Below are 14,742 nucleotides of genomic sequence, written 5' to 3' on the forward strand. Positions count from 1 at the left end.
ATAAAAAAAAAACAAAAACAAAAAACAAACAAACAAAAAAACCCACTGTATTTGTTGGCACACTGCCAAATGAGGTGCTCTACAAGGAATCTGTAGACCTGAAGTCAGTGAGCCTACACATTCGCAACTTTAGTTATCCTAGCAGGCTCCACCATGACCTCTGACACATGTCCTATGACCTCATGGTCAGGTGAGATCTATTACTTGCTAAGGCCTGAGCTAGATCTGAGATCTCTCAAGATGACTTACCGAAAATGTTCTTCACCCCCTGTTCCTTTACCAGGTAATCCACATACTGACCAATGACAGGAAAGTTGATTTCTCTAAAAGATAGGGGGATATAGGGAATAATGCATAGTTAGTCTTTTGTTTTGTTTTGTTTTTTTTTTTTTTTTTTTTTTTGTTTTTGTTTTTGTTTTTGTTTTTCAAGACAGGTTTTCTCTGTATAGCTCTGGCTGTCCTGGAACTCACTCTGTAGACCAGGCTGGACTCGAACTCAGAAATCTGCCTGCCTCTGCCTCCCAAGTGCTGGGATTAAAGGTGTGCACCACCACTACCTGGCCAGTCTTTTTTTTTTAAAGATGATTATTCAACCCCAAATCCTGGCTCATGAACTGCTCTACTCCAGTGTTGGGTGCTCTACTCAGTTGTTAGATGGTTTGTCAAATAAGTACAAGACATAAGCTGGTAGTAGTGATGCTGAGAGAGAGAGAGAGAGAGAGAGAGAGAGAGAGACAGAGAGAGAGCATGTGTGTAGAGACCACTCCCTTTTGGGGGAGTCTGTCCATCATGTGGGTCCCAGGGATTGAACCAAATCATCAGGTTTGGGGGTGTGGCAAGCACTTTTACCCACTCAGCTATCTCACCAGCATGTATCCTTTCCTTTCCTTCCTGGAGAAACTTTCTGGTTCTGGTGTAAGCCAAGCATTCCCAGAGGCATTTCTGCCTCTTTAATAGTAAGAGCTCCAGGACTTGGAGCTAAGCAGGCCTCCAAATGTTTCCACTGGCTTTTCTTTACAAATTATGACCTGTTCTCTCTGTCCATCACGTGGGTCATCCTATCTATCAGAGATGGCTCAGAGGTTAAGAGCATCTGCTTGTTGCTTTTTGCAGACGACCCAGGTTTAGTTCCTACCCACTTCACAGTGGCTCACACCATCTGAAACTCTAGTTTCAATGATCTGGTATCTTCTTTAGACCTCCTAGGGCAACAGCCATGCACACAGTGAGGGTACATGCACAGAGGCAAAACACTCATACATATAAATTAGGAAAAAACAAGTCATTAAAAGAGAGGCCTTTCACTGGGATGCTCAGGCGTGACCTCTTACGGGGAATGCACTGAATGTGTCTAGAGTTCCAAAAGCAAATCCCCATGTGTCCTTCGCTGGGAAGAGCACTGTCTTGGAAATAACCTTCACAGTCTCCTTGTCTTCACTCTTTCGTATCTCAGCTGAGCTCTCTCAATAAGATGTGAATTTACTATCTCCAGTCACAGGGTCTCATGTAGCTCAGGCTGGCCTCTCCCTAGGTAGCTGCAGCTGGCCTTGAACTCCAGATGGTCCTGCCTCTGCTTCTCAATGGCTGACATTGCAGGCATGCTCTACAACAGCTGGCTGAGCATCTGCATTTTAACAAACTCCCATGGGACCTGCCTGAACTTTTCAGTCTGAAGCACAATGACCTTGTGAAGATCTGATGTTTCAAGTGATAAGGCTGCTTTCCCTTAAAAACATAATAATTTAAAAATAAATGGGCTAAAAAAACTGCACTAAATGCTCTACCACTATAAAAAGTTAGGTGGCACCAGGCATCAATGGTGAGCACCTTTAATCTCCGAATTTGGGAAGCAGAGGCAGGCAGATGTCTGAGTTCAAGGCCAGCCTTGTGAGTTCCAGGACAGTCAGGGTTACACAGAGAGACCCTGTTTCCAAAACAAAACAAAACAAACAAAGAAAAAACAACAAAAAAGAAAAAGGCAAAATAAGGTATGGAGGATGAATGACCAAGAATGAATATTCAAAGGAAAACTGTGTGGTGAGTCTGGGTTTACTGTTGCAGAACATGGTTCCATTGCCAAGAACACAGAGACCTAGTTGGCATCATTTCTGCTTTTGTATAGGAGGACCAGAGGCTCCTAATTTGGATTTAACCTCAGAAAACAGACATCAAAGGGTATTTTGGCCAAGGGAATAGAAACAAAGAGAGAAAGATTCTGAGATAAAAGGAAAAGATACTAACAGCAAAGACCACATTGTGAGCCGTGATTGCCCACAGCCCATGGGCAGGAAAGGGGTGCTTAGGGGTAGATTTAAAGCCACAAATCTAAAGCCATGAGAGAAGGGCACTTTCTATAGTGGCTCAGGCCACAACATGAACACTGCCAGCTCTCTACCCACAAATAAGTGTGTGGGTACTTCCCTCAACTTTGCGTTCAGGCACCATGTCCCCTGTGATGTTTTGTAATTCTCATTATTATGCTAATGGAGTCGAGGAGGTTGTGTATATTATACAAGTTACTAAATCCTGGGAGCTGTGGCTAAGTTAAGAAGTAAGTGCACTGAGGTTCAGACCAGTGGATGGTAAATCTCAACAAGGGATGCTGGGAAGCAGTCATGGGGCTGGGCTTGGCCAGATAGCTGGGGTGAAACGCTGCCTCCTTTCTTTCCTCCCACTCTGTCTGGAGCTACCACCATGTCTGGCTCTGTCCAGGAACGCACCTCTTTCTAGGGAGCTGGTAGTACCCTTGAACAGATGTAGGCAAGTGAAAGTCAAATTTCTTCTCCTTCCTTGGCAAACTTTACATTTTTGTTTTTGTTTTGTTTTTTGGCTCAGTGGGAAGGGGATCCCCTATTCTTGCCATACGCCTTCAGGCTGCCCTGGGTGACAATTCTACTTGGACTCCTAGGAGACGCATTATCTATCTTTTAAAGAAGAGAGAGAGCCCGGAGTCTAGGGATGTTTTTAAATGCCTTTAGGAATAGTGCCAATGCTAGAGTTTCCAGGGCAGTGGAAGAATCATTTGGAAAAGCTCTCAGCCTCTGGAACTTCAGCAAAGGCTGTAAAGGGGCAACCCTTTAGAACAACTTCTGTTTGACGTTCACAGTGATAAAACTTCTTTCGAGTGGAGAAGGACTTTTTTGGGCCGGGGACTTAGCTTAGTTGGTGAAATATTTGCCTTGCAAACAGATGGAACTGAGTTTGATGTACAGAACTGATTTAAAAATGTACCATTATATGAAAGGTGGCAGCAGACTCCTGGGGCTCGTTGCCTCGCCAGCCTAGTCTACCTGTTGAGTTCCAGGCCAGAGAGGCTCTGCTTCAAAAAATAAGGCGGATGACATGCAGGGAACAATATTTTGAGGTTGTTTTCTGCCTTCCACACGCACCACACATACACACGTGCACACACACACAATCATGTACACCCACAAATGACTAAAACGCCAAATATCTAACAAGGCTAGGGCTTTCTTATTTGAGACAGGGTCTTTGTCCTGGAACTCACATGTACACAGGGCTGTCAGCAAACTCACAGGGATTTGCCTGCCTCTGCGTACTGGGGTTAAGGGTGCAGGCTACCAAAAGGGCTAATTTGTCAAAGAGAAAGATCAGTAATGGCCTTGTTAGAGGTTCCGTGTCCAGGTAACCACCTCAGGCCTTTCAGATCCCTGCCTGATGCTTGCTGCAGGCTGTAAGTTTGCAGCCCTTGACCAGACACTCAGGAGTACGGACTCAGGGCATAGAAGGTGGCTCAGCGAGAGGGCACTCACCACAGCCAAGCAATGGTGTTTGATGGAGAAAAATGAATCTTTTTTTTTTTTTCTATTTAGGTTTTTTTTTAAACTTTAAATATGAGCTTTATTATTATTTTAAAATTAAACCGTGATTTTTACTTTTTCACACAGGGTTTGTAAACACAAAAAGGCATGATGTGGGGAAGGGGATGACGCAGGAGCGTAGGTGTTCAGGGGGAGTACTCTATCTAGGTTTTTTGAGACAGGGTTTCTCTGTGTAGCTCTGGCTATCCTCCAACTCACTCTGTAGACCAGGCTGGCCTCAGAGAACTCAGAGATCTGCCTGACTCTGCCTCCTGAATGCTGGGATTAAAGGTGTGCGCCACCACTTAGGTTGAGAAATGAAACCTTTTCCTTGACATTTGGCCTCTTCTTACCACCCCCCCCCTTGTTTTTCTCCTCTTCCCTATCCCCTGCCCAGCATTCTGTTTTTAAAGAATTTCTTATTTTATGCATATGAGTACACTGTAGCTGTCTTTAGACACACCAGAAGAGGGAGTCCGATCCCATTATAGATGGTTGTGAGCTACCTTGTGGTTGCTGGGAATTGAACTCAGGACCTCTGGAAGAGCAGTCTGTGCTGTGCCCCCAACTGCTGAGCTATCTCTCCAACCCTAGTATGTGTTGTTGTACTCAGAAAAAAGTGACTTCTTAACGTTTCTCTAGCACTGACATAGAGCTGCAGGTCCCTGGTGGAGCTGTCAAGATGAAACTGGGCTGTGTAGATGAAATGTCCATCATGATGACTGGCACCCAATGTGTGCTCAACCAAACATGATGACTGGCACCCAATGTCTGCTCAACCAAACATGATGACTGGCACCCAATGTCTGCTCAACCAAACATGATGATTGGCACCCAATGTCTGTTCAACCAAACATGATGACTGGCACCCAATGTCTGCTCAACCAAACATGATGACTGGCACCCAATGTCTGCTCAAACACTTACTTCCCTTCTCTCTTTTATTTGCCTGCCACCATTAGTCATTCCTGTGCTACATTTACTAGTAAAAGTTCACAAGTTATCTATGTTAGATGCTGAAGGTATAAAGATAAGTAAGACACTTGTTTGATCTTTGTATGTCACCTACCCTCAGTAAAACAAGGCAAGCAGCTCAAAGCCTGCTGGAGAATGCAGGCACAAAACAAAATATTATCATGGGCTGCCAACAGATCAGTGGGTAAAGGCACTTGATGCCAAGCCTGATAACCAGAATTCAATCCCTGGGATCCACATGGTGGAGAGACCTGACTCCCACAAGTTGTCTTCTGACCTTCATGTGTATACCATGTGCCCCCACACAGAGATAAAATACATGAATAAAGAAGTTACCATAATAGTCAATGTGATGGTTTGTATATGCTTGGCCCAGGGAGTGGCACTATTAGAAGGTGTGGCCTTTTTGGAGTGTCACTGTGGATGTGGGCTTAAGACCCTCCTCCTGGCTGTCTGGAAGCCAGTATTCTGCTAGCAGCCTTTAGATGAATATGTAGAACTCTCAGCTTCTTCTGTACCATGCCTGCCTGGATGCTGCCATGTTCCTGCTTTGATGATAATGGACTGAACCTCTGAACCCATAAGCCAGCCCCAGTTAAATGTCATCCTTGTAAGAGTTGCCTTGGTTATGGTGTCTGTTCATAGCAGTAAAACCCTAACTAGGACAGTCCACCGTAAATAGATAAATTTGATGCAACATAAAAAGGTGTACACAGAGTACCATGGGGTCACAGAGGAGGGAACGTCTAGGCTTTTTACAAAAAAGAGAAATGAGGAAGAATTCACAATGGATGGAGTTAGGGAATGGGAAATGACACTCCAGCCTATGATGCTTAAAGCACACTGAGAGCTTTGAACTAAAGAGTTAGAAAATCCTCAGAAGCAGCAGGGCCTTTCTGACCTGCTGATGCTTCTCCCAGGAACATGGTGGAATACTCTTTGAAGTTCTCTTACTGGACATCACATCCGTCCTGAAGGACAGCTGCTGTCCTATGTCCTCCTGAAAACTAACTAGAGTAGTGCCTGGAAACATAAGTGCTGTTCTCTCTTTTCCCATCCCTTGCCAGTGTATTTCAGCAAATGGGAAGATGAACTTTTCAGGAGGGGGTGGGGGGGGGGGAAAGGAGTAAACTCCCTTCATCCCTGCAAATGTTTTGATGGGTAAGTAGACATGTTAAAGGATCAGGTAATAGTGGAAAAAAGTAGAGAAAACAGAATGAGTCAAGGTATGGAGCCTGGAAAGAAAGGATGTGCTGTTGTTTGTGGAAACAATCCAGAGCAACAGAAAGAAAAGGTAGATTGTGGGATTTGCTGTGCTGTCTTGGGGAGTTCGGCTCTCAGCTTCAGGCTAGTCCATCTCAGGCTTTAGTGGACCACTGTTCAGAGGCAAGTTCTGACTAGTGGTATTTGTAGGGCCTGAAGCCTGCATCCCCATCAAATTTCCATGTGGTACTGGAATAACTGGTCTAAGGACCATACAGTGAGAAGCAAGGCTTTGGGAGAGGAGAGTCAACAGACATCAGTGAAGGAGAGGGACCTGCCAGATTTCCAAGACACTTACTAGGGCTGCTGGGTGGAGCTGGACTGGTGGGACAGGCACTTTACAATGACTTACTAAATGGTTCAACTCAAGGTTGCTAATGGCATAAGAGCAGAGGACTGTGGCCCCTCAAGCACCATAGCGATTGTATGGCTGAAGTCTTCCTTCACAGGAGATGAGGGATGGCTTGTTTTTACCTTTTGTCTGTGTGCTCGTATCTAGGTATGTTCACATGTGTGAGTATGTGTGCTGTGGTAGGTCATAGGATAACCTCAGCTATCAGTCCTCACTGTGTACCTTGGAAAACACATGGTCTTGTTTTCTCTTGTGTCTTGTGCTCCTCCAGGATAGGGCTTCCCAGGGTTCTTCTGGCACTATCTGCTGTGCTGGGATTAATAGCAAGTGCTACCATGTACTTACCATGTACTTTTAAATAGGTATGACTCCCAAAGCCTCATGTTTGAATGCTTGGCCCACAGGAAGTTGCACTACTTGGAGGTATGTCACTGTGGGGGAGGGCTTTGAGGTCTCCTATGCTCAAGCTATGCCCAGCGTGGCACATAGTCTCTCTCTGATGCCTGCAGATCAAGATGTAGAACTCTCAGCTCCTTCTCCAGCACCATGCCTGTCTGCATGCTGTCATGCTTCCTGCCATGATGATAATGGACTAAACTGGGTCCCCTGGAACTAGAGTTAGGAGTTAAGGATTGAAAGTCACCATGTGGGTGCTGGCTACTCTGCAAGGGCTGTGAGAGTTCTTAACTAGGAAGCCATCTCTCCAGGCCCCAGTGACACCTCTTAAAGGCAAGGCAGTACCTTGGTGTGATGCTGGCAGATGCTTTAACTAGTCTCCCCCTCCCAACTTCCCTGTTCTGAGATATCATCTTTTATTGTGAGCCAAATAAGGAAGAAAAAGGCTGGGCATGATGGTGCATGTCTTTAATCCCAGCATTTGGGTGGCAAAGGCAGGTGAATCAAGTTCAGGGTAGCTTGATCTAAAAGTTGAGTTTCAGGCCAGTTGGGGATAAATGGATAGACTGTGTGTGTCTACAGACAGACAGACAGACAGACAGACACAGACACACACACAGACACACACACACACACACACAGAGAGAGAGAGAGAGAGAGAGAGAGAGAGAGAGAGAGAGAGAGAGAGAGAGAGTGAGTTTGTATTCAGTTATTTGGAATTTCAGAGGCTTTTCTGTTGTAAGCCAGGTTAGAAACACTACCACAATGGCACATCTCCTGGACGGACTCCCACGTGTCCCACGTGTTAGATTCTACTGCCTTTCCCATTAGATGTAATGTTTTGGAAACACATCAGAAGGGAAGATTTTCCTGTGGCTAAATAGGTTAATGTCCACTTGTTCTTGGGTATTCTAAACTTCTTGTATGGATACAAGTGGTTTTGTTTGAATATTTTTAGATTTATTTAACAGGTATGAGAGTTTTGCCTGCATGTAATTCTGTACACCATGTATATGCTTGGCACCCTCAAAGGCCAGAAGAGGGCATCGGATGCCTGGGACTGGAGTTATACACAGTTGTGAGTTGCCATGTGGGTGCTAGGACTTTAACCCAGGTCCTCTGGAAGAGTAGCCAGTGCCTTAATCACTGAGCCATCTCTCTCCTGTAAGAGTATTTTGATGGAGCAAGCAATGAGAGAAAAAAGAGTTAACATCTGTCTGTCCCTGCACTCACTGAGTAGTTAAGGGTGAACTTCAACCAATTCTCTCACCCCCCCCCCCCCACAAGAGTTGAGTTTGCAGGCAAGCATAACTAACCCCACCCCCGGCCTCCAGAGACCAGCTAATTATCTAATTATCTCTAGTACTTTGGGTCCGTGCCTCCAGATAACAGCAGACTAGGGAAGGACACACAGCTGCTCCAGTGTGTCCCAGATGAAAAGTAAGGCTGTCTGGAGAATCCACTTCTGAGGTTAATGTAGCAAGAGGAGGATGGAATGTGCTGAGCTGTGACACAGACAGGATCTCACAGGAAGCAAACCAGCCTGCTAGAGTAGTCACATGCCTCTTGCTTATCTATGCAACAAGTGGCTGAAGCATTGGGAAAGGCTGAGAGAGCTGATTTCAGCCTTTCCCAGAGCCGCGGAAAGAGAGAAGTAACAGAAAGCAAAGACCATTAGCCAGCAGAGTGATCTACATAATACTTCATCAAGTTAGATCCAGGAAGGTTGAGAGTTTTTCATAACTCTTACAAGTCTTGGGCTCCAAATATCTAAGGGACCTGTGATGTGGCCACCTTTGAATAAGAATTGAAAGTTCTTATTAGGTTTATAAATTCAGGAACAGAACTCCCCAAAGAAAGGCCTTTTAAGAAGGAGTATTAATTAGTCCATTTTCCTCTAATCCTTGTTTCTTGCTACAATGACAATTCAAACCTGTTGTCCTAAGTGCACTGGTCAAGCACTGCAGTAAGGATTATTTTACTAATGTTCATTAGTTTGCAATGTAGGTATGGTGATAACTTTTTTCTTACAGGAGGAGGAAGCTTAAAGAAGCCAGAATTCACCTCTGATGGGTCAATGACACTCAGGTGGGGAAGTGCCTGCTCCCCTCGTGTCAGGTGTCCAAGAAGGAGTTATGTATAGTGCAGAATCATGTTTGGTGCATGGCCATTATCTGATCATGCAGGCAAAGGGGCTGCCACAGGCTGCGTCTGGAAGTCGAGACACCTTGTGAGACACTCAACAATCATCAGCTGTTACCTGGGCTGTCTTCTCTCCTTCCTCCACCCCCACCTCCCAATGTGTTTCTGAATGAGACTGGAAAGATGTCTGATGAGTCCACCTTGCTGATGTCTTGGTCTTTCTCACAGGATACGGGACTCCTAAGACACTGGTCCTCGAAAACTGTATGTCAACTTGACACAAGCTAGAGTCATTTGGAAAGAAGGACTTAAAAAAAAAAAAAAGCCTTCATAAGATTTGCCTATAACAGAGGTGTGTTTTTAATCTTTGCACTTGGGAGGCAGAGGTAGGTGATGAGTTTGAGGCTAGCCTGGACACAGTGAGTTCTGGGACAGCCAGGGCTATGTCCAGAGACTCTGTCTTAAAAAGAAAAAAAACAAAACCAAAAACAAACAAAACCTAGGGATTTACGTATAGGTAATTCTGCAGTGCAGTTTCATAATGACTGGTTGCCGTGGGAAGGCCCAGGTCATTGTGGGTGATGCCATCCCTGGGCAGGTGGTTCTAAGGTGCAATAAGAAAGCAGACTGAGTAGGCCAGGGGGAGTAAGCCAGTGAGCAGCATCCCTCCATGGCCTCTGCATCAGCTCCTGCCTTGTTTGCGTTTCGGCCCTGACTGCCTTTGATGATGAACTGTGATACAAAGCATAAGCAAAATAAATCCCCCCCCCCCCCAGGTTGCTTTTGGTCATGGATTCATCACAGCAACACAAATCCTGAGACAAGTCCATGAACAGGCTGCTTTGTTTCCTTTGTGCAGTGTGTGTTTTGATGGATGTGTTTCTGAGCATATGTGTTTATGGGTACATGTTTACATGTGCAGAGAAATATATGAAGATTGGAAGCTAACGTCACGTGTCTTCTTTAATTGCTCTGTGCTATACTATTGTTATTTTTTGAGGCAATATCTGAACTAAACCTGAAGCTTACTGACTCAGTTAGACTGGCAGGGATCCTTCTGTCTCTACCTTGGCAATCCTGGGATTACCTGATTTTTACACAGATGTTGGTGATCTGCACCTGGGTCCTCATGTTTGTGCAGCAAGCACATTTCTAGTCAAGTCATCTCTTCAGCACCCTCCTCCCACTTTTTTGAAGTGAGTTCCATGGATCAAACTCGAGCACAGACTCTACAATGAGCTACACTGCCAGCCACTCAATGATGCAAATGTCCAAAATGACAAGGTCCCTAGAGGGACCTGGACAGTACTCACGCCAAGACAGGATCCTCCTCTATTCCACCGGCCCTATCTGGGCTTCAAGGCACCAGGACAATGTTCTTCCCTCTTCCTTTTCCACTGTGATGATGGCCAGCCCTTTTATGACTTAGGAGGTCAGGCACACTGTAGAAACTACCATTTGGTAAGACCACCCCAGACAGGTTTAGTGGCTAGTGGAGCTTCTGGCCTCTCTAGTGACTGGGAACAGGTGCCCCTCTATTCCCCAGTGATAGTTACCCATTCTCGGTCATTGGAGTGATGGTGGCAGCAACAAGACCCTGGAGTTTCTTCTTAGGGAAGGCCATCGGGCTGCTGGAAGGTCTGGAAAACACAGTGTCATTATTCTCTTTCTTCAAGGAATGGCAATTAATGATCAAACTCCCAGGTCAAAGTTCATTCCCAGTTTAGAACTGTAATACAAACTTACAAGATAGAAACACTCAGAACAAGTAGGGGAATGTAAAAATTTAGAGCCGAACTATATTGGTGGGGAAACTTTAAAGACAAAGAGAGGGTAGGCCTGGGAAAATACGATCTGGAATGGAAGGCCTTCCATTTTAGCTACATAGAGAGCTGGAGAAACCCAGACCTCAGGAAAAGGAGGAAAATCCAGCAGATGCAGGCCTGGAGATAGAACTTCACTCAGGGGCCTCAACTCTACAAGGTTGTTCTTGCTTAAACTGAATATAGTTAGAAAGAAGTCAGTCCTTCCTTCCTTCCTTCCTTCCTTCCTTCCTTCCTTCCTTCCTTCCTTCCTTCCTTCCTCCCTTTCTTCCTTTCGTCCTGTTTCTGTCTCTTTCTTTCTTTCTTTCTTTCTTTCTTTCTTTCTTTCTTTCTTTCTTTCTTCTGTTTTAAAGATTTATTTATTTTCATATGCATTGCTGGGCTGCTGCATGTTTGTCTGTGAGGGTGTCAGATCCCCTGGAATTGAAGTTACAGATGCTTGTGAGCTGCCATGTGGGTGCTGGGAATAGAACCCTGGTCCTCTGGCAGAGCAGCCAGTGCTCTTACCCATCTCTCTAGCCCTAGAATTCTCTATTCATGTCTTAAACGGAAACCCCACCAAAACCCAGCATTTAAAGCTTTCGATGAATCATTAGCTATCTCCTACTAACCAAGTATCCTCTGATATTCTAAATCTGATTACCTTGCAGCTTCTATAGACTTCTTTTTGTCTCTTTCTTTTTTAACATTTATTGTGATTGTGTCTAGGTGTACACACACAGCATGTATGCAGATGTCTGAGGACAACTTGTGGGAATCAGTTCTTTCTTTTCACAGTGTAGATTCCAGAATCAAACTCAGGTTGTCAGGCTTGGCAGCAAGCTGCTGAAGGGTTTTTTTTTTTTTTTTTTTTCATGGTCTTTGCAAGCTGTACAGGGCTCTCTATTCACTGTGTATTGGAGGGTGATCTTTAGCTCCTGTTCTGTCTATATTTCTGGAATTACTGGCCACCACACCCAACCTCTACTTGTAGGCTGTACATTTAAAGGCATGTACCACCACATATTTTGTTCTGTTCGTTTGTTCTGTTGTTTTGTGGTTCAGGACGAAACCCGGGTTTTTGTGCATGGTATGCACTTAGTCAACTAAGCTACACCCCAGTTAACACATAGTTTTCTTTCTTTCCTCCTTTTTAAAAAAAATTTTATGTATATTGAGTACTCTATCTGCATCTACACGTAGATGCCAGAAGAGGGCACCAGATCCTAGTATAGATGCTCGTGAGCCACCATGTGGTTGCTGGGAATTGAACTCTGGAAGAGCAGACAAGCCATCTCTCCAGCCCAACACCCGGTTTTCATTTCATAGTCATGTGTGATGACTATGTAGGTGACTGAATGAGACATTTGGACTGAACCTGATGGCACATTTCCTGATGATACTTCCTGAGCAGGGAGCCTCATTTCATTCGTTCATGTGGGACTGATGGAGCTTTCCATCGGGCAGAGTGAATCTGACCGTCCTAATGTGGAAGACCCAGCAGAGGAAATGAGAATCCTGGGAAGGAGCCTGGATTCAGCAGGCAGGTGGAAATGCCCACTGCAAGTCTCCCTTTGTCATCCCTACAGCGGTCTTAACTCAAGATACCCAAAGTGAACCGCCATCTTAGCTCTCAAGTCCTTCCCCTTCCTTACAGGGTAGCCCTGGAGTCTGACTGCGCCTTGGCTCCACCATTTCTCTCTATGCTTCTTTATCCCTCTGTAGCAAGGTTACCAGTCACTGTGTTTACAGGGTAAAATGAATGAACTGACAGAATGCTCTTGTCGGCTGTGCTGGGCACATGCGCAGTGCTCTCTGTGAAGTTCTGTCTAGTGGGAACAGTCATTTGTGCCGCTGCCTTCTCCCCAACACTCAGCACTTTTGTCCACTGAGGTCCCTAGTCAGGTAAACTCTGTTATCTTCTTACCTGGATCTTCTTCCTTCCCCTCTCCTGCAGGTCTCATGATATACCCCATGCTACCTTTTATCTGGACCGGTGATCATTGACCCGGGTCCAAGAGAGTTAAAATGATAAGAAGCTGAGTGCCTGAACCAGTCAGCATTAAGCATCCTAGATCAAATGGTCAGCTCTGGCTACCCAGATTCCCATCTTCTTGTGCTTCTGGCTGCATTTACTTCCTATTTGATAAGAACATCTTTTAAGTTCTGACCGGGAAGTCTTATATGTCTTTCTTTGAAAGCTATTAAATGAACCACCCCTTAGATGCAGTTTGAGTAGTTAACATGGGGCCTGTGGGAGAAAAGGAGGGGGCCTGGCAATCACTGTGACACTCCCAGAACACCTACATTTCTAATCTTGTCTCGATCCTAGTCAGATGATGTCAACTCCCTGGCTTGCCTGGAAGGTTCCTTCATGCCTACAGTGTACCAGCTGTACTGTTCAAACCCATTCCCGAGGCCACCACCTGCCTTTCCCTGTGGTTTGTCTTTGCTCCATAGCATTTATTTCCCACCTCAATCCCTTCAGTGTAGTTCACTTTTCCAGCTCACGCCAAGAGTCAAGAAACTGCCGTCCATCTGGGGACCAGCATCTGGGAGGTGGAGGCAGGAGGGTCAGGAGTTCAAACCCATCATCTGTGGCTACTAATGAGTGGTGGCCAGCCTGAGTTACGTAAAACCCAGTTTCAAGGACATCAAAACAAAACTAAACAACAAAACCCAGAGGATTCAGCTGGGCATGGCGACACACACCTTTGACCCTAACATTTGGGAGGCAGAGGGAGCAGATCTGTGAGTTCAAGGATAGCCTGGTCTACTTATAGAGGTTTCAGGACAGCCAGGGCTACATAATAGAGATATCTAGTCTAAGAAAGAAAAGAAGAGAAAAGAAAAGAGAATTTCTTGATTTTCCAAATAGAAAATTATTAAACTTCAGATTTCCTCCTGAACTGCTGCTTTTTTATTAAAAATCCCAGAGTTATAAGCAGGATACAGGTTCACTTCTGTCCAAGACTGCAAGCGACTTGGAGGCAGGAGGATCAGAGTCTGAGGTTAGCTTGAGATACAAGATTAACTTGGGAGTATTACGCTTTGAAATATTTCATAGTTTGAATTAAGAGCAAATAATCAAAATGCTCTTGCACTCACGACTTAAAGTGAACTTGGGATGTTCTTGTTGAAACACTGGGGAGGGAGTAGTACCCTGGAAACCTTACATCTGCATCAGCACGTAGGAATGCCAAAGCACAGACAAAAAGTTTGTTTTTAAAAACCGCCAAGTTTTAAAAGAAAGGAGGGGGAAGTGATGTAGTTCAGAACAAGGAGAATGACTTGAGAAATACTCGGTAAACTAGAAATGCAGATATTGAAAAAACACAAAAGACGAAATACAAGCTATCTCTTCTGTAAGGGATGTATAAGGGATGTATTAGAGTTAATGGCTAATTCCCTTCTGCTCAAAGGCTAAGAGACCGATTCAGACATGGGTTCCCGGAGGCCAGGCTACGCGGATCTGCAAAGAATCCCCGAGTGTCACTGGCCCCAGGCGGCAGGGTCGCTTTCACAGTCCCCGAGCTCCCCTGCCCAGCGTACCTGCCTTCACTCCTCTGGTCCGCGGCGCCGCGCTCACCTTGGCCACCGAGGTGCTCTCGTCTGTGTACTGGAGACCCGATCTCCACCGAGCCGCGCTGTTGCGCTTTTATCTCAGGGGCTGCGGGACCACGTGCGGCCGCGCAGGGAGCCTGGGGGTTGTAGTTCCACGTCGAGTCCGGGCGCTGTTTCATGGGCTGGAATCCTGAGACTGTGCATGAGTTGCTTCTTCCTGGGTGTGGCTGGAGCTTATTTTCAGAAAGGCTCGGGGACTCCTGCACCTCTTGGGATACCCACTGTACTTACTACTCTGAGTCCTGGAGTTCTCCCGTTCAGGTCCTGCAAGAGCGAGTATTGTTTGCATTGGATGTGAGATGTTGTGTCACAGTGGTGGCTGCCCAGCAAGCAGTTGCTTGGTTCTCTAGGCTACACTACTGCTCCA

General features: G+C 45.5%; 1 protein-coding gene across 3 annotated transcripts in view; it reads right to left on the minus strand.

The window, feature by feature from the left end:
- Npl (N-acetylneuraminate pyruvate lyase) overlaps positions 1-14,462 on the minus strand; it is a 46,516-nt gene extending 32,054 nt beyond the window's left edge. The window contains exons 1-3 of one of the 3 annotated variants that reach the window (XM_034513147.2): positions 14,304-14,462; positions 10,506-10,589; positions 250-323 (exon numbers count right to left, since the gene is read on the minus strand). In XM_034513147.2, the coding sequence (XP_034369038.1) occupies positions 250-323; positions 10,506-10,573 (142 nt within the window). In that variant the 5' untranslated portion in view covers positions 10,574-10,589; positions 14,304-14,462. The remainder of the gene's footprint in view (positions 1-249; positions 324-10,505; positions 10,590-14,303) is intronic. The other 2 variants (XM_076941347.1, XM_034513148.2) reach the window with 2 other exon arrangements.
- Positions 14,463-14,742: the final 280 nt, after the last annotated feature.

Source organism: Arvicanthis niloticus, chromosome 10, assembly GCF_011762505.2.
Source record: "Arvicanthis niloticus isolate mArvNil1 chromosome 10, mArvNil1.pat.X, whole genome shotgun sequence".
In the NCBI taxonomy this organism is placed as follows: Eukaryota; Metazoa; Chordata; class Mammalia; order Rodentia; family Muridae; genus Arvicanthis; species Arvicanthis niloticus.